Source organism: Leucopleurus acutus, assembly GCF_964270905.1.
Source record: "Leucopleurus acutus genome assembly, chromosome: 7".
Classification (NCBI taxonomy): domain Eukaryota; kingdom Metazoa; phylum Chordata; class Mammalia; order Artiodactyla; family Delphinidae; genus Leucopleurus; species Leucopleurus acutus.
The window spans coordinates 57074524-57101869 of record NC_139150.1 but is presented as its reverse complement, the minus strand read 5'-3'; the positions used below and the strand labels follow the sequence as shown (position 1 = coordinate 57101869).

The following is a 27346-nucleotide window of genomic DNA, read 5'->3' as shown; positions in this document are numbered from 1 at the left end:
TAAATCAGTACATGAGCTAATGTGGAACATAATGACTTCCGATTGCCTTTACAATGCTACGTTTTTTTCTTTTAAAGTGGTGAAGGAAAATCAGTATGTCTTTGCATCTCCCAAACTGTGGTAACAGAGGCTCTGTCAAATACAACCATGATTTCCTCTACAAAGAAAGCGAAGCTGCTCTGCAACGTTGCTGTAACTGCAACTAAATAGGACTCAGAGTGATCTTACAGCATGAGAGGCAGACCCCATCTCTCTCTCAGTAATTCTATTTTTAGTATTCAATGCATCTGATAACATAAGCCAGTTAGCAAGGGATCAAGTGCCTTCCTTTAAGAAATAGGAAGGCTGAATGTATTTTTTTTTCCCCTTAATTCAGCTCTTCAGATGGAATACCACAGTGAAACCACTCTATTCTCAGAATTGATGTACCTTTCAAAACTGTAATCTTTGGCTTTCAAGTTCACTATTATTTGCCTTCAGGTACAAATTTTAAGGTGTATAGAGGCTTCTAAGCAGAATAGTTGGCCTCAGCCAGGTACTGAAAGGCTTGTAGCTCAGTCATCATTGCAGTGTAAATTCCTTTTCAAAATAATGTTCTTCTCTTGGAGAACACTTGTGCCTGTGCTTGGTTCACTTGTCAAATACAAATCAGAGGTCATCAGATGCCTGGGGGCAACTTCGGCTATTCCAAAAATCATTTCTCCCCCTATTTTGCTGCAGAAATAGGATTTCAAATGTAAAATCCTAGGAATGTCTGCAGACATAGAAATCAGAGGTACCCTCCATGCCACTGTGAGGAAGGTTATGTGGTCAACGAACACCACCAAGTTCTTTATGCACTGACAGCAAGCAAGATAGACGTCATTTGCTTTGACATGTGCAGTTTAATATGTAAATATTCTCACAACACTTCTATTTGAGAACTTTCTCTCCAAAAGGGAAGACTGTTTAAACTAATGGCTGCATTTTGGGTCTGCTGCATTTTCCAAGATTTCTTATAATCCACAAACTTGCCTTGTTGTTTCATTTCTATAAATTCCATAGATGTTTAATTAATTTAATCTTCAAGAAGTGATGAATGTATGTAATAGACATTCACGGCTAAATATCTAACAAATACCAGAATTTCATGCTGATTTACTCCTTTTTCTGGTTTTTTTTTTTAATGTTATTCTCTTAAATTTTATAATCAGATCTAAAGACTGGTGATCTGCTTCCTGACGATACTGCTGTCTTCTGTGTGATCATATTATAAAAGCATTGTCCTCTCAAAATTCCTGTTTTAATTCTTCCTGAAAGTTTTGCTGTCTTTTTTTCTATTAACAAAAAAACTTTTGAAAAGACATTCTAATTTCATGTGTGTTTTATATCTCTCTACTTCCTTTTTTGCTGTTATCATTTTTGCACAATTTTGTTTCTCTTCCAGAGATTCAATTATGACCATGACCAACCAATCATGTTAGTAGAGAAAACAAGACAGAAAGAAATAAGAAAAGGAAATGACTGAGTACATTTTAAAATCTATACCGCATGGGGGCAATTTTTTCTTTTTGTCCTCAGGCATACCAATAATCTGTGATTTCAAACAAGCCCCAAGACTGGCTATCCCTGAGCACACCACTCAAGTGCGGAGTAGAAGATGTCCCCGGCATCCTCCTCATTCTTTTTCCTACCAGGTGCCAAAGCTCTGATGTTCTCTGGATGAGCGGAGAAGGTACCAGAGGACATGGGGAAGGGACTGGGGATGACAGGGTTCACCACAAGTATAATTTTTCGCAAACTGAAAAGTCATTCAGAAGCAAAGAAATTCATTCTAAATGAGTAGGTAAGAAAAATACTAGGTAATCTAGAACCTGCATTAATAATCAGAAGAATGCTTAAACTGACAGAGAAAATGGTTCTACCTTTTGAACATGGCTTTGGATACATAGCCTATTCAGGTAACTTTCAGCCATTTCCTTCCTGTTAAAGGATGGTTCTGCTTAATAACCTGGTGCTTTTATTTTTTTAATTAATTAATTTATTTTTTGGCTGTGTTGGGTCTTCATTGCTGTGTGCAGGCTTTCTCTAGTTGCGGCGAGCGGGGGCTACTCTTCATTGCGGTGCACAGGCTTCTCGTTGTGGTGGCTTCTCTTGTTGCACAGCAGGGGCTCTAGGCGTGTGGGATTCAGTAGTTGTGGCACACGGGCTCAGTTGTGGCTTGTGGGCTTAGCTGCTCCGCGGCATGTGGGATCTTCCCGGACCAAGGCTCGAACCCACGTCCCCTGCATTGGCAGGTGGATTCTTAACCACTGTGCCACGAAGGAAGTCTACCTGGTGCTTTTAGATAGCAACCTCTAGCATTTTTAAGATGGAGCAGAAATTACTTTGTTAACCCCTGAGATAATTATTCTACACAAAAGCAAAATATTGTTAAAGAAAGAAAAGAACAAACTAATTGGATAAATACCACTATAGCCAAATATATTTTTGCACTATTTTGTTTAGTTTAAAAATAATGAATTTTATTAAAGTATTTTAAATTAACAGCCACATAAATAAAATAAAAGGCAATGTCTTGAAAATAACTCCAGTGCCATCACTGATGTCCATTTAATTATCTATGAGTAGAGGCCACACCTATGGTAATAGCAAACAAGGTGGCTGGATGAGATAAAGGTTCTTCACAAAGCACACACTATTTTAGGATCAATATTGAAGAGCACTGAAAGAGTAGTTTTCCATTTGCTGTCTCTTTTTTTCAATGGTCATTATAAGAGGAAAAATCTGCTAAGGCAAACAAATCCTTTCTTACATCCTCTACAAAAATCTTCCTACACAAATAATTGCACAGAGGAGTATTTCAAAAGCTGCAAGTTGAACCTATGAATAAATAAAAGGCTAACAACAATATTACCAAAATATTCAAATACCTCTGCATCAACTCCAGTATTCCATATTCTAGAAAGACCGCTAATAATAATAAGCATTTCTTATATACAGCTTTCATACTTCAGAAGACATTTTAAACTCATGTTTGCCATAAGCTGTTCTTTAAGACTCTTGCAGTTACTAGCTTTTACTAGTGTTGCTTATTACTTATACAGAAAAACACTAACTTGCCCCGAGGGAAAGCAGCTCTTTTATATGGCTAAATCAAAACCCGAACTAAAAAACCTGCCCTCTGGAATTCAGCACTTTGAATGCACAGCAGCAAGCAGCACTTTCTGCTCTGCTGTCATCCCTTGGGCTAGAGCAACCCAGTATGCATCGCATCTCACACACATACACCTTCTACCATTGGCGCCAGGCTCCGATTAGGCACTTGCTAAAGGAGGTGATTTAAGGGCAACTGGATAAGAAACTGGTACAGCAGCACCACCTGGTGGGCACTGGAGAGAGGCTCAGACTTCCCTTGCTACTGCTTCAGTCAGGTCACTCCAGTTTTCAATCCCCAACTGACCAGAGGTTCCAAGATCAGAACTCTCAGACAACAGGGCAAGGGCTACATGGGTGTTCAGAGGCTCTCCAAATCACTGCTAGGCTCTATGGCCTAATCACATTGTCCCCCGTGATGCAGATAAGGTAACTAATGCCTTGCTTTAAAGCTGCATGCACAGAGATGTGCATGAATTTACCACTGTGACCTTTGAAGGGTTTTGCCTTAAAAAAAAAAAAAAAAAAGTGATTTGGTATTGTCTGATCAAACCCTCCAGCCACAATAATTTTAAGCCAGAAGCACAAATAATAAGTAACAATTTGATGCCTTTTATTCATTTCATGAATATTTACTCAGTAAGTACATGTATACACATACACACACATTACAGAACTGTAAATGTTTATGATGCTTGATTAGTAATCAAGGTTGTTCAATTTCTATAAAAACAGGTAATGTTAAAATACTAAATCAGAGTATAAAATTAATAACTGTACAGAAGCAAATATACGCATAGGTTGCCAAATTTTATTGCTTCATTCACAAATAAGAAATTCAAACAAATTGCCAAAAGCAATTAAGAACTTCCATTCTCTCAGTCTCTAACTTACTTCTTTCAACCAAGATATTCTCTTTCTGAAAATGACAAAAATGAACATTTTCTCCTTATGTTTATGTCTTCCCTGTAGACCAGTGGGTTCTCAAATGGGGGTGATTTCACCCTCCAAGGGATATCTGGCATTGGCTACTTTTTCCCAGTTTTATTGAGAAATAATTGACATGCATCACTGTATAAGTTTAAGGCATAGAGCATGATGGTTTGATTTACACATACTGTGAAATGATTACCATTGTATGTCCAGCTAACATCCATCTTCTCATATAGATACAACAAAAAGAAATAAAGAAAGGAAAAAAAGTTACCCTTCTGATGAGAACTCATAGGATTTACTCTCTTGGGAACTTTCCTACATATCCCACAGCAGTCTCAGCTATAGTCATGACGCTGTCATTACAGCCCTAGTGCTTATCTTATAACTAGAAATTTATACCTTTTGGTATCGCCTGTTTGGTCAGGGATGCTGGAATCTATGATACACATGAGAGTCACCCACAACAATTAACTTGTCTAAAAGGTCAAGAGGGCCAAAGTTGAGAAAGCCCAGTCTAGACTATAACATGCTAGAAGACAGGAACCATGTCTTACTCAAAAATGTACACTAAGTATTTGGCGGGGCAAGCTAATAACTGTTTGGTGAAATACATTGACACTGACATCTAATTCTTATATTCCCCCCCCATATCTGTGTAAATAAGAAGGTGGGTGAACAACCTAGCATCCAGAAAAGAGTTGGCTACAGCTCCAGAAAAAAGACTGAAACTGACACTAGGAGACACACATACATCCACTAAACAGACATAGTAAAATAATCCATCTAGACTTAGGTTGGCCTGGATGAAATACCACAAAACTACTGCTCTGACTTCTAGCTGGATGTGCACTTATTAGCTTAATTAAACTTCAAAATAATGCTGATGTTAGGAACACTTGATTATATGTTCAGGGCAGAGCATCCTATTTCCTGGAAAGGTGCATTCCACCCACCCCACACACAAGTGATCATTGATAAATTCTGTTATTCAAAGCCAGCCTGAGTCCGATCACCAGGAGACAGTGAGCAAGGCTGGGGCACAGACGCCATGCTACAGGAGATGTAACAGAGTCATGGTGCTTTCCTGAGGATTTCTGGTGAAAAAGTCACCCACGCTTCTTTCTGGCCATTGTCCCCTTTCAAACTATCACAGTATTTTTGAGTGATTTTTTTTTTTTTACCCTCCCGAAATGAAGTTTCCCCTTGTATTTTCCCACATAAGATAACCACTTTGAGCATTCTGATAAACATCATTCCAAAAAACTCGCCATGCGTATAAAATTATATTAAAAACAGAAAAAAAATCTGATCTACAGCCTGCTGTTTTCACTCAAATATGTGTCATGAATATCTGTATGCCAATAAAGAGCTCTCCATTGTCATTTGAAATAGAGTTTAGGTGATCTGAAATTCAGTCAAGACACATTCTTTTAAAGGTGCCAATTGTTTAAGGACGGAAAACCTTCTATAAAGAATATGTAACATACACAATCAAGATGGCAATCTTTTACCACTTTCGGATGCAACCATCAGATTTCAGATTTCTGAAATACAGCAAATACAATTTGCTGACTGGCACGGAAATGATCCATGCTGCCCCTCCCTGCTGCTCCCTTAAAACCCCTTTGAGACTGGTGTGAGTGACGGCAGATCACTAAGGAAGCATTCGTGGAGAAGAGAAGCCAGCACATAGGTCCTTAAAGGGAAGCATCAAGAGCAATGACCACTATCCCAAGGGGCGTTCAACTGATAACAGAAATCATCTTTCAGCAGAGAGAACCAAAGGTGGTTGTTAAATGTTGTGTTTGAATTTTTGCAAATATATATTACTTGTAAATCAGAAAAATATTAAAATGTAAGACATTTGTTAGTATTTGTCACACTAAGCGTTAAATGTTGGAGGCATGTCATGAACTCAACATTTTTCTTTATAACCTGCCCTACAGTCCTAATTCTGGCAAATGTTTTTGTTTCTTTTTGGTGGGTTTTTTTCCCCCAATGAAAAATATTTTTATTAGTTTTAATGGAAAAAACGAATGCATTTTGTTCCAATCATAAAGGCCCAAACAATATTCACAGATAGAATATGTATCAATTGAATTATGAAAACAAGTTTATATAAGTAAACAGCAATAGTTGAAAAGCAGTTTGCGCATAAAATGTAATGTGATATAAGGTTTATTGTATTCATTCTTTTTTCTTCTTTCTGCACCAATTTTTACACAACTTTTCACCCTTTTGGGTGTTACGGTTTTTGCACTCAGAATGCACTTATAAACAAAGTAACAGCACAGTAAAATGAAAGAAAGGGCAACATAAAGGCTAAACATGAGATTTCTTGAAAGCAAATAGAAACAGCAGTCTGAAGAGTCATGGAAGATGACTTCTGCCTCTCTCTCGTGTCAGTGTTTGTTTTCTTTTTTAAACTGGTGAACAAGATATAAGATTTCAAACTTTTTCCTACGGAAGTCCATGAGCTGAACAACCTTACTCTCTTCTGATAGTCACTATGAGCTTTAGGAGGCATTTAAATGGCCCAGTCATTTCCATCTCATTCACAAAACTTCCGTTACCACAGCCTGAGCATCCTTGATCCCACCACTCATATCTGCCAACAGCAGTCATCAGGCCCATAAAGGGCCACGTATTTTCTAGCTATCTGAAATTCCTGATGGAGCTATGGTGGAAAATAACAGTGTTCACTGAAAGACAGCAGAATAGATTCTAAGTTCCTGAGACAGACGTCCAGAGACAAAACACCCAGCTCCCCAGTGGGGGAGAGACGACTAATAACAAAGCAAGTAACACTCGGGTAGAGAGTTACAGCTCAGCCTCTGAAATAGTGGAAAGACCCCACGTTAGACGTAACAAGGACTGAAGAAACTGTAGGGTATTAAGTCCACTTGTAAGACAGGCTTCAGTATTTTAAGGTAGGCAATTTAACTTTAGGGAAAATTCTCATTAACTGTGAAATATAATAAGGGCCTAAGCTAATGACCTGTTGGCTCACAATTGAACAGAACTCCAAGGTTACATCAATGTTGAGGATGTTAAAGGCCTAAGTTTTCAATGAAAAAAAATACGCTCTTAACAAAGAGAAACAATGGAAAATAACCAGCCAGAGAGTTTGGCAAATTAAATGATTTGTCTCTATTCGTGGGAAAATCCCTTGGGAATAATTAAAGCTTTTGCATTTCTCTGCAAGTCTCTTCTTGGTGAAGAGATGACGAAATAGGTTAGATGCGTTTTGCCAAGTCAAGGCCAACCAAAAAGAGGCAAGAGAGAGAAAAACTAAGCAATTCAAATAAGACATAGTTGGATAGCTCGGGTCAGTTCTAACAAACTTCACTGGATAGCCTATAATTTGAAAATTCACATTAATCCAGGAAATGCAGTATTCCTTTCCCTCACTGAAAACAGAAGCTGAGGAAAGTTATAGGCATACTTAAAATATAACAGGAAAAGAGTGTGTACAGATAAGTAAATTTAGGCTAAAGGGAAAAAAATGGTAGAATGAAACAACGAAGCTAAGAAAAAAATTACCTTGGAGTGCGTGCATAAATAGAAATATTCGGAACTTGAAATTAACACTAATTTATGAGGGGGAAAAAAAAAGAAGCTTTGCCACTCACCAATTTTAACCTCTGTAAAGGTATTCTGCCTACATCTATCTGTGTCCTTTCTGGAACATTAGTGAATCGGACTTCTGGGACCGCGACGGCACACATGACATGGGCCCACCTACAGGAAAGGAGACATAAATGTAAACAATCGTTCCCTAAACTTATGTATCCCATACTTCAACCAGAGGATGGCAATTCTCTCGGATGGGAAACACACAGATGAGAAAGAAAGCCCAAAGCCTATATCCATCACAGACTCTTTGAATTTAAAACCTACTGGATGATACCTGGATAGATTCAGTACCACACCTGCCCAACACTGTGACATGAAGAACTAGGTGAAAACCAAAGAATCCTATCATTATATTTGTTCTACACGTGACCTGCAAAATACTGAAATGTAGGTCTGCTATTTCATTTGATACTGAAATATAGAGGTGCTAATATACTTAAGCTAATTATAATTAGTATGTGGCAAAAGATTTGTTCAATTAATAAAAGGTATAAACTGGGTATACCACATAATCTTTTTTACATAATACGAGTATCAAGAAGCAAACTAGAACTAATAGCAAAAGTTTTCTAACAGAATTAATACTGATTAAGTCTTCAATTAAATTGTTTCTTATTGCAATCCTACTATAAACAAAGGAACCAAGAGATAAGGAAAAATGAAATTTAGCTTGTTCCCTTGTTTCCTACTAAAAACCTAGAATATCTCCCTTCAAATTCTGAATTACTCCAGAAAAATGACAACGTCCTCATTAACACTATTAAGTCTCTCATAAATCTTATGCCTCAAATAAATATAGAGACTCTTGAGGTTTAAAGAGATTTTGAAAGAATTATCAAATTTGTCAACCTATTTTTAAGTCAAAGCATATTATTTCACTCTAAATATAAGACTCCATCCTGCCTTTAAAGACCACAGGGACAGAGGGTGAGTGTCAACCCCATCAGGGCATTCTTTCGTATCTAAATAAATACTATACTTCTATAGCAAACACTACTTCTTTGTGTCCTGCCCAAAGGAAGGAAGAGAAGTTCTTGTCACCTCTGTCTTTACAGGAACTGCCTAAGTCATCTCGCAGTCTGCATAACCCGTGTAACATCCTAGAACTAGTCAATGGTTTTTAGCATAGTGCCAATGACATTAACTAAGACTGTGAGAGATGAACATCCCAAATTAAGCAAATATACAGCTTCTTAGACTAAACTTTACCAATGTAGGAATAAGTACCTTCACTCTTCCTTATAAACAATCAGAAACATGCACATGCACATAATTATGCCAACTCCATCATTACATGACAGGACATGACATTACTCCAAGGGTACCAACCCCAGTGCCCATGGGGCCAGGCAAGATGTAACCAAATACACACATACTGGTAAATCATGGTAACCTGAGGAGCGCCTGCCCCATTTAGGCCAAGTTCTCATCCTAGCTTGTTATTGTCATATAGAGATACACAATCATTTATTAAGTAAAGATGAACATCTGGATTTTTATATAAAATCTCTCAACTTTTAAATTAAATTCATAAAGTGGTGTGTCAGTCAAATAAAACATATCTTGGGGCTGGATCTGGCTCTCAAGTACCATAATACAACCTATACCTAAACCTTTTCTACATGTTTCTATTTCCATAGGAACCTATAATTTGCTTTGGCCCCATTTTAAATATTTAAATCGGGTCATAAAAATAAAATTCACACAAAAATATATTTCAACAACTGCCATAGAAACAAGACTTTCTTTTATGTTCACTTATGACTCTCTTCATATTCTCCAACTGTCCCCTCTAAATTGCAAAATCAATCTTTTCTCCCTGTGTTTCTATTTTAGAATACACACTTTCTTGTTAATTTGCTAGTGTTAAAAGTAAATGGTCTTATTCTAATAGTATGATTATAATTGATTTTATTTACCTGAAGATAACAGATTTCACTGTTTTCAGGCATATTCTGTTTTTATTACAATGAAAGCATTCATCATATTAAACACAAGGATTCCAAAGGCACCTAGAGGATATGGGCTCTCTTCAAACTCTGTTAGTGAAAGAGGGGTTATTCCTCGTGATGTCAAGGATTCCTCATGATGTCAAAGACACAGAACAGAAGCTGACTTAGAACACCTTTGCCCAGCAGAGGTGAATGTGCTGTCAGTAATGGTTTCTGGAGACATGCACAGAATCCCCACCTCAGACCTAAACAGCAAAAGCTGTGGAACAACGTGTACAACAATGAGAGGCAAAGCACACTGTCACTCAGAGGTTCAACACCCAAGAGAGAGAAGGAAACGATGAAATTCAACACAATTAACGTACTACTTACTTATTGTTCTTAGTTTCCTTAAGAGCACCCCCTCTCAAATTGCAGAGACAGCACTCCTAGGGCAGAAAAACCACCACACAATTATTAGAGCCATGTAATAAAAGTCAGTACTGTTTATCAAAATATCCCCATAAATGCTAATTTTTTATTTTAAAATTATCAGGAACTTCATGAAGGACTATCTCTAAACAGTTCAAGAAGGGAGAGGAAAAGAGAGGTAGGAAAGTGAGGGGACACCCAAAAGTGTTCTCAGTGTATGTATCTCCTAGGGGAAACCATCATTATCCTAGTATCATGTTCAATTGCCATCGCTGGGGGAAAGCTGTGACACAGAGAAACTGGTAGGTGGAGAGATAGGTACCAAAACTCTAGAACAGAGGAATACACATACAACTCGGTTCCCTTGAGTTCTGGGAATCCACTCCCGTATACAGGATGGCTAAAAAACGGTATTGGCAGGCTTCATTCTGATATGTGGATAAGAAGGAAGCTCTTTTTAAAAGACACTCTTCAAAAAACTATCTCTTGGATCTTTCTATGGGCAAATAGTGTTGGAAAAATTGTTCTGATAAACCCAGGCTTTCCAGCCCCAGAAAACAGAGCCATAAAATGTTTTCCTTTATCTTCCCCACATAAGTTTACATTTTTGGCACTTCTATGTGTTTTAGATTGGCACAGACTTTTCATTCCAAGATGACTCCCTTTACTACAAACATACCTTATCATTTCTCATTACAATTTTATGAAAAAGTCCACGAGAAAACAGGGCCAGAAAGTAATGCAATGCCTTTTGTTGACCTAGAATTTTTAATTAAATACCTAAGTAAATTTTTTATTTTCAACCTCAAGCTTGTCCTCCCAATTTACTGCACTAATAGTCTGGGGTTTCTTTTCAATAGTTACAGGTTATTTTGTGGGGTTTTTTCTTTCTTCCAAGCTGTCTATATAAAATTTCTTTATCTGTTCTTTAAGGTGATCTCCCTTAACTGATTTTGACAGCTTTGCTCAGCTTTACAGGGAATCCCTCTAACTTACCTACTATTAATAATGGAGTGTCATACTCCACAGCTTTTCTTTTTCTGAGAACAACACCAAAACCACTGAGGAGGATCAACATAGCTGTAGAATTCTTAATAGGCAGCAAAAAAGGCAAAAAGACTAGAAATGTTCAATGGTTTTACTTGTCTGGAAAGTCTCTGCACATCTATTTGAAATTTCCCTGGTGATTATTAAAGGTTCAGAGTAGCAAAAGCTGCCCTGTGTATATCCATTTGAATCCATGATAAACCCAGCTCAAGAAGATAATCTGATGGAGAACATTCTCTATTGCAAAGCCATATTCCAGCGGCCTTTGAAAGAACTGGTTTTGATGAAACACACAATGAAAGGAAAATTTCATAATCCAAATATTGAAAATGAGAAATCCAATAATTCACATTGTTCAATAATATCCAAATTATTCAATAACAATTTCATAAAATGTTACTGATTTTATTTTTTTCAGTAATTTAACACACTTGCTACAGAGAGAGGATGAAAATGAAAACAAAACAGAGGTCAAATGTTTTCACTGAAACTAACATAAAAAGATGTTAATACGGAACTGGGAATGCAAGAAAGGAGAGCTGTGGACCGTGAGAAGCGCAGACACTGAGAGAATTAGATGTCTGATTAATGAAACTAGTAGTGAGAAGAAGCCTAAAGGGACGAGTTAGCAGAATGAAATATAGCAAAGCAGCATGGAAGCTGCTTCCATGCACCTGATTAGGGTCATGAACAGGTACACGTGCTGCAGAGCCAAATATAACAGAAGGAAACAGCCTCTAAAGTGGAATCTGTAGACTCAAGGTGTTAAGTGGAGTTGAGAAGACTCCCACCTGCCACAACATGAAACTTGTTCTTTCTAGGGTCACAAGCGACCTCCATGTCACCAAATGTAATGGATATTTCAAGTCCTTGGTTCGCCTGACCTCTTAGCAGCATTCAACATTGTCAACTGTGCCTGAAACAGTTTCTCCCTGTGGTTTCCATGACCCGCCACTCTCCTCATTGTCCTTCTCCATCTCTAGTTGATACTCAGCTTCCTTTACAGGCATCTCTTTCATGCTCCTTAAACACTGTAATTTCTGTAGCAGGGCCTATTCACTCCTCTCTCCACACCTGTTTGCCAGGCATTTGATCTACTACCCTGATTCCCAAAAGGCCACTGACTCAAACATCTGTCTTCTGAGATGTCTCACTGACAGCTCCACAGGCATCTCAAATACACGTGCAACACTGAGCTCATGTCTTCTTCCCAAGCCAGTTTCCCAGCAGTGGCATCAACCATCCAGTCTAGCTCAGGCTAGAAGACATAACCAGAAACACTGGAGGAAAATGGCAATGGAACAATATCCATAAAATACTGAAAGAAAAAACCTGGCAACCTGAAATTCTATTTCCAAGGAAAATATCCTTTGAAAATGAAGATAAGATAAAAATAATCTCATAGAGACAAAAATCTATGAGAATGAATCTATACTATAAAAACCACTAAAAAAAAATCTTCAGAATGAAGGACAATGACACCAGCCTGAACCATGAAGTGGCAGGAAAGAATGAAGAACACCTAAAACGGGTAAATATAAAATAAAGCTTTAGTATCTTCAAATACGCACACACAAACAAAGAGAGCAAGAGAGAGAGACAGAGAGACTATACAAGTTTCATTTAAAAACTTGATTGTTTCACACAAAAATAACAATACTATGGAGTGGAGTCTATGCAGAAGTAAAATGTAAGATAAGACCACAAACAGAAGGGAAGTTAATCAAATTATACTGTTGTAAGGTTCCTACACTGTTCATGAAGTAGGATGATATTATTGGAAGGTGGATTTTGATAATATAAAAATGAAAATTGTAATTTTCAGCAACCACCTATAACAAAGCCCTCAAGAAATTCCCAAATATTAAGTTCGAAGGAATATAAGCCCTCAATAAAAACTCAAAAAACATCCAAGAAAATATGGTTACATAAGCAGGAAAAAAAAAGACAATAGAATTAGATGCACATTGAGCTCAGATAGAAGATGTAAAATAAGCATTTTAACATGTTTAAAAATTAAATATGGGTATTAGGAATGTAAGTGAGAGACTATAAATAAGTAACAAATCAGATTTTTAAAAACAATATAAAAATTCTATAACCAAAACAAAATAACCTGAAATTAAAAGCTTAGTGATATGTTAAAAGGCAGACTACTCTTGGTTGAAGAGAAAATTAGAAAACAGAAAGTTAGAGCTGGATAAATAACCAAAAATTAATACCACAAACTATTCAAAAATGAATTCAATTGAATGTGTGTGTATGTATTTCTGATTCATAAAAATAAATTCCAATTGATTTACAGACCTAAACTCCAGAACTACAGAAGTATTCAAAGAAATTTTAGGCAAATATATTGATGAATTTAGGATAAATATGACTTCTTAATATAACATTTAGAAAACAAAAGACATGTAGACACCATTAATAAAGTTTGACTACATCAAAATTTTTTAATTCTAAAGGATAAAATACTATATAAATTAATATAAAATAAGATTAAAAATTTACAATAAAAAACAAAGATTGTTATCCAAAATATAATTTTTAAAAAGCCACACTTTTGAAAAATAGGCAGAAGATTCAAAGACTCTTCATTGCCAATAAATACATGAAAGATACATAATTTCGAGAATAAACAAAATGAAATAATGAGTGTTAACCTCAGATTTTTAAATCAGAATATCTATAGTCTGGGGGTATGTGAGTTGTTATGATGGCTGTGGAGAGGAATTCAGCATTATCAATCAAAAATTTAAATGTACATAAACTACAACAAGCAATTCACCTTCTTAGAATCTATCTTAGCTAAACATTTACATCTATGCAGAAGTAGGAATATACAATGACTATCATTTCATTTCTGTTCATAATAGAGAAAACAGTTACCTCTGGGAGGAACTGGAATTGTCAGTTACTTATTTTATTTGTAATGTCTGAATTTTAAAATTAGATTCAGGTTTGAAATTTAAAATAGTGAGGAAAAAGATACGGTAAATCCAAAAATTACTGAATTACTAAGAATTACACAATGAAATATTAAGTGAAAACACTAAGGCATGTTTAAATAATCTGTGACACCATTTGGGTCTCCCAAGAACAACAAAATATAGCATTAGTTTATGCACAGAAAAGATCTGAAAGGCTGATTAACTAAACAGTATGAGTAGTTTTCTGTAAAGAAAAATGAGATTTGAGAATCTGAGAATGTTGGGAATGGGAGACCTTCCTAACAATACTTATTACTCTTACATTAAAAAAAGAAAACTCACAGACACACAAATTAAACCTTCTTCCATCTGTACCATTTTTATAGGTTCCACATATATGCGTTAATATACAATATTTGTTTTTCTCTTTCTGACTTACTTCACTCTGTATGACAGTCTCTGTATGACACAAAGAGAAAAACAAATATCGTATATTAACACATATATGTGGAACCTAGAAAAATGGTACAGATGAACCGGTTTGCAGGGCAGAAACAGAGACACAGATATAGAGAACAAACGTATGGACACCAAGGGGGGAAAGTGGCGTGGCGGGGGGGGGGGGATGAATTGGGAGATTGGGATTGACATATATACACTAATATGTATAAAATGGATGACTAATTAGAACCTGCTGTATTAAAAAATAAATAAAAATTCAAAAAAAACCTTCTTCCATCAAATATGTGTAATTTAAAATTAATGTAATCATGGAGGTTTATCTTTTTTTTCCTAAATTTTTTTTTACTTAAATGAAAATTTTAAATGGGCATCTGTGATTTCTACTAGTCTTTCAGCGTATGGAAACTTCTTTCCAACCTAACCTGAGGAGATACCAAAATTGTTCAGCCTTGCAGAACAAAACAAATAAATAAAATTCCACAGTGAACACTCATTGCCAGGCTTTTTCTACCTTATGTTTATGAGCATGCCTCTTCTAGAAACAATAACACCCAGTGTAAAATGACTCACTATTATACAGATTTAGATATATTGCTAGTCAACTAATGTTTCCTAAAACAAAACAAAAAAATGCTGAAACGCCTGTTACAAAATGACTACTCTATGAGCAGCTGTTATTCCTGGCTCCCAAGGACAGCATCTAAAGAGCCATTCTATTGTGTAACCCACCCCCAGGGCAGCTAAAAGCTGAATGAAAAAGTATAAATTGAGATATTCTGGACATTGTACCTTTCCTACTTAGGTCCCTTTCCCTCACCTAATAACATTCACAAAATCCCCTTTTAATAATACCAAGTTACTTTTAAAATTTGGTTTCATTAAAAGTCTCCGCTGAGATGAACAGCTAGTATACCAATTTACAACACAACGATTTCTTTACAGCTCAGTTATTAAACTGAAAAAGAGTGTTTATAATCAAAGTGCTGACACAACGTTAACAACAATGGTGAGAAAGGCATTGTTAGAATACGGCTATCACAGTTGTTTGTTATTTGTCCTAGAGGGAAATCATGTTCCAATGGCTCTTCTATAAAACATCAATTAAAGAAATGTCAATACCAACATTCTCAAGCTGCCTTGTAAGGAGCTCTCATTTTAGCTGACATATCCATAAATGACACTAAAGCCAATTTTCAGTGCTATAGAAAAATTACAAGATTGAAGTACCTCCCCACAGCCTTATTTATCTGACATGTTCATTACAGAAATGCAAAACCACAAAATAGGGCTGTCTGAGCTGGGAAAACAAAGACTAATTAATCACATTAATGGAAAACTAGCTTACAAAGTGCTGATCAACAAAACACGGAAGAACAATTTCTGGAGATGGGGCTCAGTTATCAGGGTTGAAGAGAGGATGGAATCTCATGTTAGGATGGGGCTGACAAGAATTCTGAGTGATTAGGAAATTGAATGACAAGTTTCCTACAGTAATCCTCTGAATGGAAATTTCACAGGGTCCAATAAATTTTATACCAGCAAGTGAGTTCCCTAATTTAGATGCTTACACCTAATTTGTGTTATAAGTGAAAATATATATTCATTCAACAGATATTGGTGAATCACCAATATTGTGTCGTAGGCACTGGGCAACAGCAATGAATGACAAAGACACACTCTGGTTAGGAGAGAAGACAAACTAAATCAGTAGATTATTTAAGGTAAAGGATGTTAAGCACTTGAGAGTGGGCCATGGAGTTCTCTAGGGAAAGGTGATGGCAGCAGATCCTGGCCTTTTCTAATAGGAAAGGTTATCAGAAAGTAAGAGAAAGAATATCTGGTAAGGTTTCATAAGCCATGAAAAAAAAGTCGATGGCCTGAAGCCACTGTAAAGTTTGAATGCACCAAGGACATATAACCTGATTTGTATTTTAATCAGATCATCCCAATTGCTGTGTTGACAGACAACAAAGGTTCAAGGGTGAAGAGAAGTTAGCACGTTACTACCATATCCAGGAAAGAGGTAATGAGCAGATTAGTCTGGATTATGTCAGCCGAGGTGACTAAGAAGTGGACAGGATACTAGATTCATTTTAAAAGTAGACAAGACAGGATCTACTGTCAGACAGATATGAGGTATGAGAAAATGAAAGCATCAAATCTAACTCAAGTTCTTGGCCTCAGCAGCTGGAAGGCCTGGAGATACGGAAGCCTGCAGAATATCTAGAATTCAGTTCAGGACAGGGTGAATTTGAGCTATTGGACATGCTAGAGGAGATGCTATCATAAAGTTGGCCACAAGGGTGAGACTGAGCTGGACCAGAAATGCCCAAGCCATCAATGCCTAGATGCTGTTTACAACCATTAAAGCTATGAGATGGGATGAGGTTACCAAATGGGTTAGTGTAGAAAAGAGGCCCACATTTTGAACTCTGGGGAGCGAGAGGAGAAGCAGGAGAGTGCAGGATCCTGGAAGCCAAGTGAGGACTGCTTCAAACAGGAGACAGTGATCAACAGAAGTTTCTAAGAAAAAGTGGGGCAAAGCCTATAACTGGAATAAATTTAAGAGAGAAGTGGGGGAGAAGGGTCGGAGAGAGTGAATAAAGATAAGCCTTTTCAGGAATTTTACTATATATATAGGGGCGTGGAGAAATAGAGTGGGAGCTAGTGGGAAGAAAGATCAGGAGAGGGTTTTTTGGTTTACTTGAAGATGGAAAAAATAACAGTGTGTGGATGATAATGAGAATCATCTGGAGAAGGGATGTGGGCAAGAAAGGGATGAATTACTGTAACTATGATCCTGTGTATAAGAGAGCAGATGGCCTTAGGAGAAGAGATATTATAGATATGAAGCAGGTAGAAACATTAAGATCTCTACTGGTGTCTTCCCATTTCTCCATGAATATGAAGACACTTCATGAGGTGAGGGTGAGGATGGAGAAGATGGGGAAGCTTGAGGAGAAAGAAGATATGAAACAGTCAATCAGGAGAGTAGTAGAGTGAATGAGTGATGGGAATGCAACATGAATTACCCACACCGTTGAGGACCAACCTCCAGTTACAAACTGAAAGCAAGAGCAATCTGCATATGGGGTGTTTCTCCACAGCCATACTCAGCTACAGAGGTGCAGGTACAGAGTAGATAGATAGTTGAATTTACCAGGGTTGAGTTATACCAAGGAAGAGTAACAAAGTCAGAGAGTGGCAAGGGAGCTATGTGCAAGGAAATATAGCAGCTTAAACAGAAGTAAGGACATGAGGGGAGGGAGAGACTGAAAAGTTGGGAGCATTACTGAATCATACATCACAGTGAGGTGAAAGGATTGCTGGAGTCCCAGAACCAGAGGGTGTGGGCTAGACAGACAGAAGGTAGTCAGAGAAAGAGAAGCCTGAAAATGAAAGATGGCACTGAAAATACAACATACCTAGTGGAATGCCGAATGGTTAAGAGTGAAAACTAATTACCCTTTCAAAAGGCTGTCTTTCTACTGTACACCCTTTAGTTCTCTGTTACTGCAACAACAAATTACCTCAAATACAGTGGCTTAAAACAACATAAGTATGTACAGTTCAGTAGATCAGAATTCCAAAATGGGTCTCATTGGGCTAAAATCAAGGTGTCAGCAGGTCACTCTCTTCTGGAGGCTCTCAGGGAGAATCTATTTCTTTGCCCTCTGCAGCTTTTAGGGGAGCCCACGAGCCTTGGTCCTAGGCCCTCCTCCTCCATCTTCAAAGCCAGCAACAGCAGGCCAAGCACTTCTCACATCACATTACTCTGACCTTTTCTGTCCCCCTCTTCCTCATTTAAGGACCCTTCTGATTGCACTGAATGCACCCAGGTAAACAGAATAATATCCCTATTTGTAAAGCCAGCTGATCAGCAACCTTAATGCTACCTGCTACCATAATTCCCTTTTCATGCAACATAACATACAGGTTCCAGGGTTTAGGATGTAGACATGCCGGCGGCAGGGGTGGGGGGGAGATGTTCTCACTACATTTTAACAATTTAAATACTATCATACAGCCATATGTATGAAAGGACGATAACAGAAGAGGAAATCATACTCTCTGTTTCAAATTACATCCCCCCAACCATTTATCTTTCTAATGTCATTCCTTACAGCAGTATAAAATTTACTTTGAGGTTTGCAGAGCACCTACCTGATAGCAAGCCAGGCATATGCTCGATAGCAAGGAGAAGCACCTCTATAATTTAAGACTGATCAGAGGTAATCTACATGGAACTTCACGGCATTTACATAATAGTATTTCCAGGATCCTAAGCAAAGTACTTGAAACTGAACATACATCTTACTTTGTTAAAACTGTACAACATTTGGCTTTCAAATAAAAACCCAGCTGGTTTATTCTTTCTTCCCAGCATGACCTTCGATAGCAAATAACAAAGTACATGACTTCTTCATCCTGCCACTGGACTAGTTTTTGCCGTTCGTGAGAAACGCCTGCATTGCACTTTTTTTTCCCCTCCATGCTTCCTAGGGATCTCTTTCCTCATTGCTAAGGAGATGTGCCTTTTAGCCCAGTGACCTCCGGGCATGCACATCCTGGTGTGCAGTGCAGTATGCTATGCTCCCCATAATGTCAGTCATTATTCTTCCTGACTTTACTTGTGCTCTCTGGTTGAAGCACTTAAGATTAATGAGGCATTTGTTCTCAATCAAGAAGCTATTTATGAATATAGTTCCACTTACAAAAAGCTATGTAGATTTCTCTTTCTCTCTCTCCATTACCAAAGTGGGGTAGGGAGGGATTGCGTCTTTTGAGCAAAAGGGAGAAGAATGAACAGAAAAAAAAAAAAAAAGATTTGTGACTTTTTTAGCCTGTAAGCAGTTCCCTAACAGAAAGGCCTCCACATCATAGCTATGCTGTCAGGATAACTGATATCCTCAAATGCGCTGTTTTGTTTGCTTAAAGTAAAATAATTATTACCACCCTGGCCTTTGTGAGCCAAGGTTTAAGTCTGCAGCTGTTCAGGAAAATCTGCCTCCTCAGGAGGGAAAAGGTAATTCTGAACTCAAATGCGTCACCTCAAATGGGAGAGTGTGGTCTGGCTAGCGGCTTCCAGGGACACCTCACTGGAGAGGAGAATTGGCACAAGCAACCACTTGGCTACACACAGCCATGGCATTCAACAAGAATACAGCCTTTCTTTTTCTACTAGTTTTACTGTGTCTGAGGATCAAAGTCAGCCTTTCAGACTGACAGCCTCTCACCACCTGGTCTTGACAATATCCCATGGAATAAAAAAAAAAAAAAAAAAAACCACAGCATAAAACACATCACAGGGAGCAGGCGTGCCACCACGACCGCTCAAGGCCATAGCCAATCAGATGTAAACATCAATGGCTCTGATCTACAAAGCCAATTCAGAGCTCCTTGTTAAAGAAAAATGCCAACTCGGTTGTCAATTGGGAAACTAGATTCAGGGGATTATCCAGCTCTGGGAAAGGTCCTCCAGGCAGAAACTAGAGTCAATATGAAAGAGTAAGGACACTGCTCTACTCAACCACCCAATAACGCTAATCATTCCATATTACACTATTAGTGCTGACTTTATTTTCAATGTAAACAAACAAAAATCATTCAGATACATTGCTCAGAATTAGGCCGGCTGTTCAGCCTTCTTTCCACTCTAAAAACAAGTAACTGAGAAGAGTAAAAAAAAAAAAGAGTGTAGGCCTGAGTACTGCCATGAATCTGGGCTCTCTTACCATATAGAGGGGTGATCCTGGACAAAGAAGTTACTCTCTCAAACCCCTGGCTCAGTATCTGTAAAATGAAATTTCTGAGATAGATGAAGAATTCTTTAGTCTTTGCCAGTACTAAATTTTATGGAAGCTAGAAAAAGTCTATCCTTGCTACTTATATTGGTTTATATTTAAATCAGCAGTTATTCTGAATCTGTAGGTCAAACATTTTAAAATGAAACTATTACTTTTTTTAAAACACAAGACTTCCAAGAGCCAAATGACTGGCAATTCTAACATCTATTATCAGTACCACTGTTTTTATTTGAGGAGCTGGAGAGGAGATATAATGGTTGTATTATGCGATAAGGGTGACATAATCCTCAGCCACATACATTTTCTTTAATTATCTCTACCCGAAGAGAATTCCCATGTCAGACAGAAAGAAGAGAAAGCACTGCCTTCAGATTTAACAGAGTGCGGTTAGGGTTGCTTCGTATCAGTTACGCCCCTATCTATAGGACCAGCCTCAATGCAAAGTAGGAGTCAGACTCTACCTATTAGACCACCTTCCTCCATTATTAGCCAGAGTACATAGAGTTATAGGGATTGGGACCTCATCGTTCCCAAAGATGAGTTACAAACTTTCCAAGAAGTTGATCATTTTTACCTGAGCCTTAAGGGTAGGGAGTTAAGACTAAGGTATATGGGCTTCCCTGGTGGCACAGTGGTTAAGAATCTGCCTGCCAATGCAGGGGACATGTGTTCCAGCCCTGGTCCGGGAAGATCCCACATGCCGCAGAGCAACTGAGCCCGTTGGCCACAACTACTGAGCTTACGCTCTAGAGCCCGCGAGCCACAACTACCGAGCCCGAGTGCCACAACTACTGAAGCCCGCACGCCTAGAGCCCGTGCTCCCCAACAAGAGAAGCCACTGCAATGAGAAGCCTGCACATCACAACGAAGAGAAGGCCCCATTCGCTTCAACTAGAGAAAGCCCATGCGTACAACTAAGACCCAATGCAGCCAAAGATAAATAAAAATAAAATAAATTAATTAAAAAAAAATAAAGACTAAGGTATATTCCAAAGATTAAGAGTTCAGATAAATGTGTTCCAACAAATGACATAGATTCTTTAGCTCATAAGCTTTAGCAACACTGTGGGGTTGGGTTTTTTAAAGACCAATACCTCAGGTACTTCCAGATTTTAACTTTGTGATTATGATTCATGCAGAGAAAACACTTCACTTTCTTTCAAAAGCCAAAAAATAGCTATGTGCAGCCTTGGACGGCATGAATGGCAACCACTACTCAATCTATAGATGCCACTTATTTATAATCAAGCAATAAAAATAAATAAACAAACAGCACCAAAATGTTTATTTTTAATCACTGCAATTGCTTATTCCACTCTTTGTAAGAGGAAAGAAGATGCTAATTCCAAATGCTTATCAAGGTATAGCCTGTGCTCATATCTGTTAGTCCATTTAAAAAAAACACAAATAAGCAAAATAAAGACAGTGAATAGATAGGTGGCCAAGGTGAAAACCTATTTCATGTTTGGGTTTTGATTTCTTAAAACCATTTTGAAAAAACAAAACAAAACAGAATGCTATGTTTGCTATACATATATAGTACAACTTTACTATTCTACAGAGTATAATAAATGCTCTTCAATAGATAATAAATGTGTGCAATTACCTAGTTCATGTATTTCATTATACAGAATGAAAATTCTAACATTTAAGATGTTTTATTTTGATTTTCCATTTCAAAATCTACCTTTTCATAGCACGGCAATATCCACCCAACAATATAATATACAACTGTGTATTTTACTGTATTACTTTGCAACGAAAATATTTAAACAAATTCTCCTAAATTAAGAGCAAAGGGATATATTGAAATAAAAAGAAATCCCGAGGATGATGTGCACTGCCACAGATTACTGAACATCAGGTAGATAAAGTTATAGTAAGGCCTTTAAAGTCACTTTTTAAAAAACAATGAAAGTTTCCTTGAACACATAAAATCTACACTGATCCAGCCAATAATTACCAATGTCACTTCCAATTCCTATACTTTTCTGTTACTCATCACCTCTGACCAGGTTAAGAAATACAGGAATAAAGTTAGATTTCTTGAAGTTGCCCAATTCTTAAGGAAAACTAATTAAGGCAAAATGGAAGTAAAAAACAACACAGAATCAAGGGATTTTACGGTGAGAAGAGGCCTTAGATATACATCTCTAGTCGAACCTTCTCATTACGTTGCTTTTAAATCTTCCTGTAATTAAGATTTTAGATTATAGGTATGTGAGCTACTGTGTCTACCCCTCCCTTCCCCCCAAGAATTACATATGGTGATTAAAAAAGCTCCCTAGTAAGGCATAGCACAAATGATACTTTACTTGGACTTTTTCACACTGACAATGAAAACCTACAGCACAGGCTTAACGCTACCCTGGACAGAAGACTGGCAACTCAAGATTTGTCAGAGTCATAAATCTGAGTATGACGTCACTTCCCATATGTTAAATTACCAATCTTCCCATGAAGTTTTCACTCCCATTTTGGCACTAAAACAAAACCTCACAGTGACCCCCACCGCAAAAGAAACATCCAGATTTCCTGCAAAGAAACAACCACCAAAAAGCTACATTATTCCTAAATTTTAAAAAGAGAAAATCTTATCCATATTCCTCTTTAACCTCTTAACCTGCTTATATTTTATTCTTTAGAATTCCATTTATAAATTCTTTAGAAGATAGTATAGAAAATCCTCCTGTGATTTCTTAGCATATTACCTCTTAATACTCTACAGAGTATTCAGCACATAGATTATTATTTTTTACAATAAAAGTATTTAGGTTACCAGTTCATATCCAGACATTTAACTAACATCCTCCTTCATAATTAGAAGTGAAGCCCTAAAGTAGAGTTCAGGAATTTTACAGAAATACTCAAACTCAAAAACAATTCTTCAAAATAGGGATAAAAAAGAAAATGGTAGGGAAAAAAAACCTGAAAGAAAGCAATACAAATTCTGTATTTTTACAGTGAGAATATTACATTATATTTTTAATTAGCAGTAACTTGTAGTCATTATAAAATGGAAATCCATAAACAGATTAGACACAAAACTCTAGTAATTTAGGTCAAAAGTGATTAGATTCAAATTAAGACTCAAAATAGCAAGAAATACATTCTAGAATCAGAGTAATGACATTCAACACCTAAAAACAGAACTTGGTAATGTTTGGAATGCACTCTAAAGTGCTACTATAATGAAGGAGTAAAAATGGCTCCAAAATGAATTACATAATCACAAAAGGGTTGGAAACAAACAGAGCTCAAAATAAAATACTCTAATAAATGCAAACATAGCTTTCATACAGATCTATTTATCTGAGCAGTACTGAAATGGGAAAACAGGCACAAAGCAATGATATTTAATTAGAACTATGAGATATACAACCTGAATGTCAGGAGAGACAGGTATGTGGGGAATTATTTCACTGTTTCATTTCATTTCATTTGAATGTGAGCAGGGAGCTAGGATTCTAGAATCCAAGTTAGGGTGTTATTCAAACTTTGTAACTAATCTCTCCCTCTAACACATGCAGGTAAAGCTGCAATACAGCTTGTTGTTTCTTATTTTAGATGACATAAGTGGCTAAGTAAAGAAATAATAGCAAAATGAAACACAGTGAGGACTAAACCAAAACTGGAAATGGTGAGAGCATTGAAGGTCACAGACCAAGGTCACAGATAAAGGCTCTGCAAATTCAGAAATGATCCAACACTATACCAGGTGTTAGGGGTGTTATAGAGGAAAATGAGACAAAGTTCTGGCCTCCGGTTACTTAAAAACTAGCAGGGCAGTTTGGTCCGGAGCAACTTCCATGCTTTACAATTGGTAAATAAAAAGACAGCTGGTCTGTGAACATTGATTCCAGCCTTATGTACATTCTCACCCACCAAGCCCAAGTGGAAGCTGACAGAATCTTCTAATGTATGAACTTATTTACTTAGTTATGGTCTGGGACTGGATGAAATAATCACTGACATGCCTTTGCTTCCAAAATTTAAATAATTGATACTTATCGCTATGATATAGTGTTCTTTTTTTTCCCAGCTTTATTGAAATATAATTGACATATTGTATAAGTTTAAGTTCTACAATGTGATGATTTGCTATTTCTATATATTGAGAAATAATTACCACAATAAGGTTCATTAACACTTCCATCACCTCACATAATTATCTTTTGTGATTAAATCATTTACGATCTACTCTGCTCTCTGTGGTGAGAGCATTTAAGATCTACTCTGTTGGCAACTTTCAAGTATCTAATAAAGCATTGTTAACTACAGTCACCATGCTATATACTAGGTCCTCATAACGTATTCATCTTGTAATTGAAGTTTGTACCCTTTGACCACCTTCACCCATTTCACCCACACCCCCCGCCCCTGCCAATCACCAATCTATGCTCTGTATCTATGAGTTCAGGGTTTTTTTAGATTCCAATAGAAGTAAGAGCATACAGTATTTGCCTTTCCCTGACTTATTTCACTAAGCATAACACCCTCCAGATTCATCCATGTTATCACAAATGGCAGGATTTCTTTCCTTTTTTATGGCTGAATAATATTCATTGTACGTGTATGTGTGTGTATCTACACACACAAACACACACACACACACACACAAAACCTTTTTTTTAATCCATTCACCCATCAACAGATACTCTTTCTAAGAAGAATCTTTAAAAAATAGAACTACCACATACAATTCTCACACATACCTTATGAAAATGAATACAAGGTGTTTCAGGCTACCCTTTTCTTACCCTCAAGATACTCAAAGCACTAATCATAAAAGGAAACAGAATTAAGTGAAACAATCACATTTTTTGTATAAATACATATCCCAAGCAAAATATGCTCTTGGAGTGTTTTGTGTTCATGATGAATAAGCCTTACCTTCACAAACCATGTTTAAAAAGAAAATCCCAGGAAATAATTAGTAATTAGAGTTAGTAAAATAAAAGCCAGCAATGAAATAGCATTTGACCTCAGCTGCTTCGTTAGATTTCCATTAGCTTTTTTAGAGCTTCTATTTATCAATAAAAGGAGGTCTGGGACTCCTCTGGAACCTAAAACTAACAGTGTGAGACTGATTCCTAAGAAAGCAAGTTCTAAGTGTACTTTCAAAATGCAATCATTTCAGCCACAAAATCCAAAGAATCATACTTAAGTACTTAGTAAAAAATTAATATTGCAACACTCAATGCCACACTAAATAAGGGTGTTAAAGCCAAAATATCAATATTATCAGTTACTTCTCAGCAACGATTAAAATAAAATTCAGTTATTTCTCAGGAGAAAAATTTAGAAATAGAGCTTCATGGACAAAGTTCACTCAAAACGAATAAACTGAAAAAACAATTGGCTCACTGAGAATTCAGATAATTTCCAATTAGAACTAAGAAATTATGTAGGTCTAAAAAAATCAATGCAAAGCTGTATTTAAGAGCTCCCATTTTTATTGCAAATTAAAAGAGATTTACATGGTATCAATATTAAAATACAAAAGGCACACTGTATTTTCTGAGGGTGCGGAGGGGTTAAGGTTAATAGAAAGATGCTTCAGATCAGTTGCAGAGAGTGATTAAGTATTTCCTTCTGTAGACATGCTAAAGGAAAATGACATAATTGATCAGAAGCTGCCTTAGAATCAGGGTGGCTGGCCTAGGCCTGGCCCTGGCTCTGCCATGCAAAGGACAGTAGTACCTTGGGTAACAGGACTGCTCGGTGTGTGAGCACAGGAGCCAAGCAGTAACTGTGGATGGAACAGAGAACTCTTCATGCCTTGGTGAACTGGATTAGAATATCTCTAAATTCTAAATCTATACTTCAGGGTGAATGAGGGGATATCATTAGTAAAACTGACTCTACAAGGCTTTACTTTGGCTCATATAATATGAATAGAACCAGCTTGATAAATAAGAGCTGAATATATTTATTATAGCAGGACTTCATGGCTGTTTTAAAGATGCTGTACATTTATACAGTTTTTGTTAACATAATGAACACACCAAAGGAAATACCAAAATGTTATCTGGGCCCACTAATGAAAAGAATTCTTAAGTTGGAGATGTTACCTCTAATATGAAATCAGATTATTTGGACTATAAAGAGTGTCCATATTTTGCCCCATTTTCCCCTCACTACCCAGAGTGAATGCCAGCAATAAAATCATACAGAAAGACATTCTCACAGATGCCTTTAATTTATAGTCACCATATGTCTATTTCAACACTGAGAGCTAAACATACATAATCATGACATAAATTTTCCTCATGTAAAGCACTGTCCTTCAGGTTTGTAACTCTGGTTGCAAGGAAATTTAATTCATTAACATTAGAGATCATTAAGGAATAAAGCAAATGCTACTATTATAATCAAAATCAAGCTGAGCATCTGCTCTGAGATCAAGAGTGAGGGATACAGTCTTGAGATCTGATCGGTCTTCACTTTCAAACACGTTCTGATACCTCTTGAAAGAGAATTTTTAAGAAAAGTTAAGGTAGCACATAATCAAATGGCAAAATGGGTGACATGGTGGATTAACAGAATGGAACATAATGCTTGGATGTAAGCTAAAGTTTCAACAGGGTCTTCAGGAAAAACAGTTTAGGTGAAGAGAAATCTGTGTTCTCCAAGTGGGGAACCATTTGTTGTTGAAGTTTCTATCTCAAGTTCACAGCAATGCCTAGCACAGAACACTCTAAAATTTTCTAAAGTATGAATGTACGAATGAATAAGCGGGGAAGACCTCACGCTAGTGGAATAGTTGTGAATTAGCACAGCTTCCTGAGAGGTCACTGAAGATTCCCACCTTCACTGTTACTTAGAAGACTTATTTTCAAGAATTGCAAAATAGAGCTGGGCAAGAACATGAAGCAATACTTTGGACATGCTCTAATAAACCAGTAGTCTCCACAGGTTCCTGAGCAAACGGTGATGCCTAGAAATGTATTTAACATTTCCACAATGGATATAGAGCTACCAGGTAGGATGATTTGGAAAGAGAAGACAAGAAATACAGGTAACTGTG

General features: G+C 37.0%; 1 protein-coding gene across 4 annotated transcripts in view; it reads right to left on the bottom strand.

Annotated features, from left to right (window-relative positions):
• The window catches only part of KDM4C (lysine demethylase 4C), a 395353-nt gene that overhangs the window by 127524 nt on the left and 240483 nt on the right, over positions 1-27346 (bottom strand). For all 4 annotated transcript variants that reach the window (XM_082842831.1, XM_082842830.1, XM_082842832.1 and 1 more), the window contains 2 exons: positions 10032-10087; positions 7704-7812 (listed from right to left, as the gene is read on the bottom strand). In XM_082842831.1, coding sequence (XP_082698957.1) covers positions 7704-7812; positions 10032-10087 — 165 coding nt within the window. The remainder of the gene's footprint in view (positions 1-7703; positions 7813-10031; positions 10088-27346) is intronic.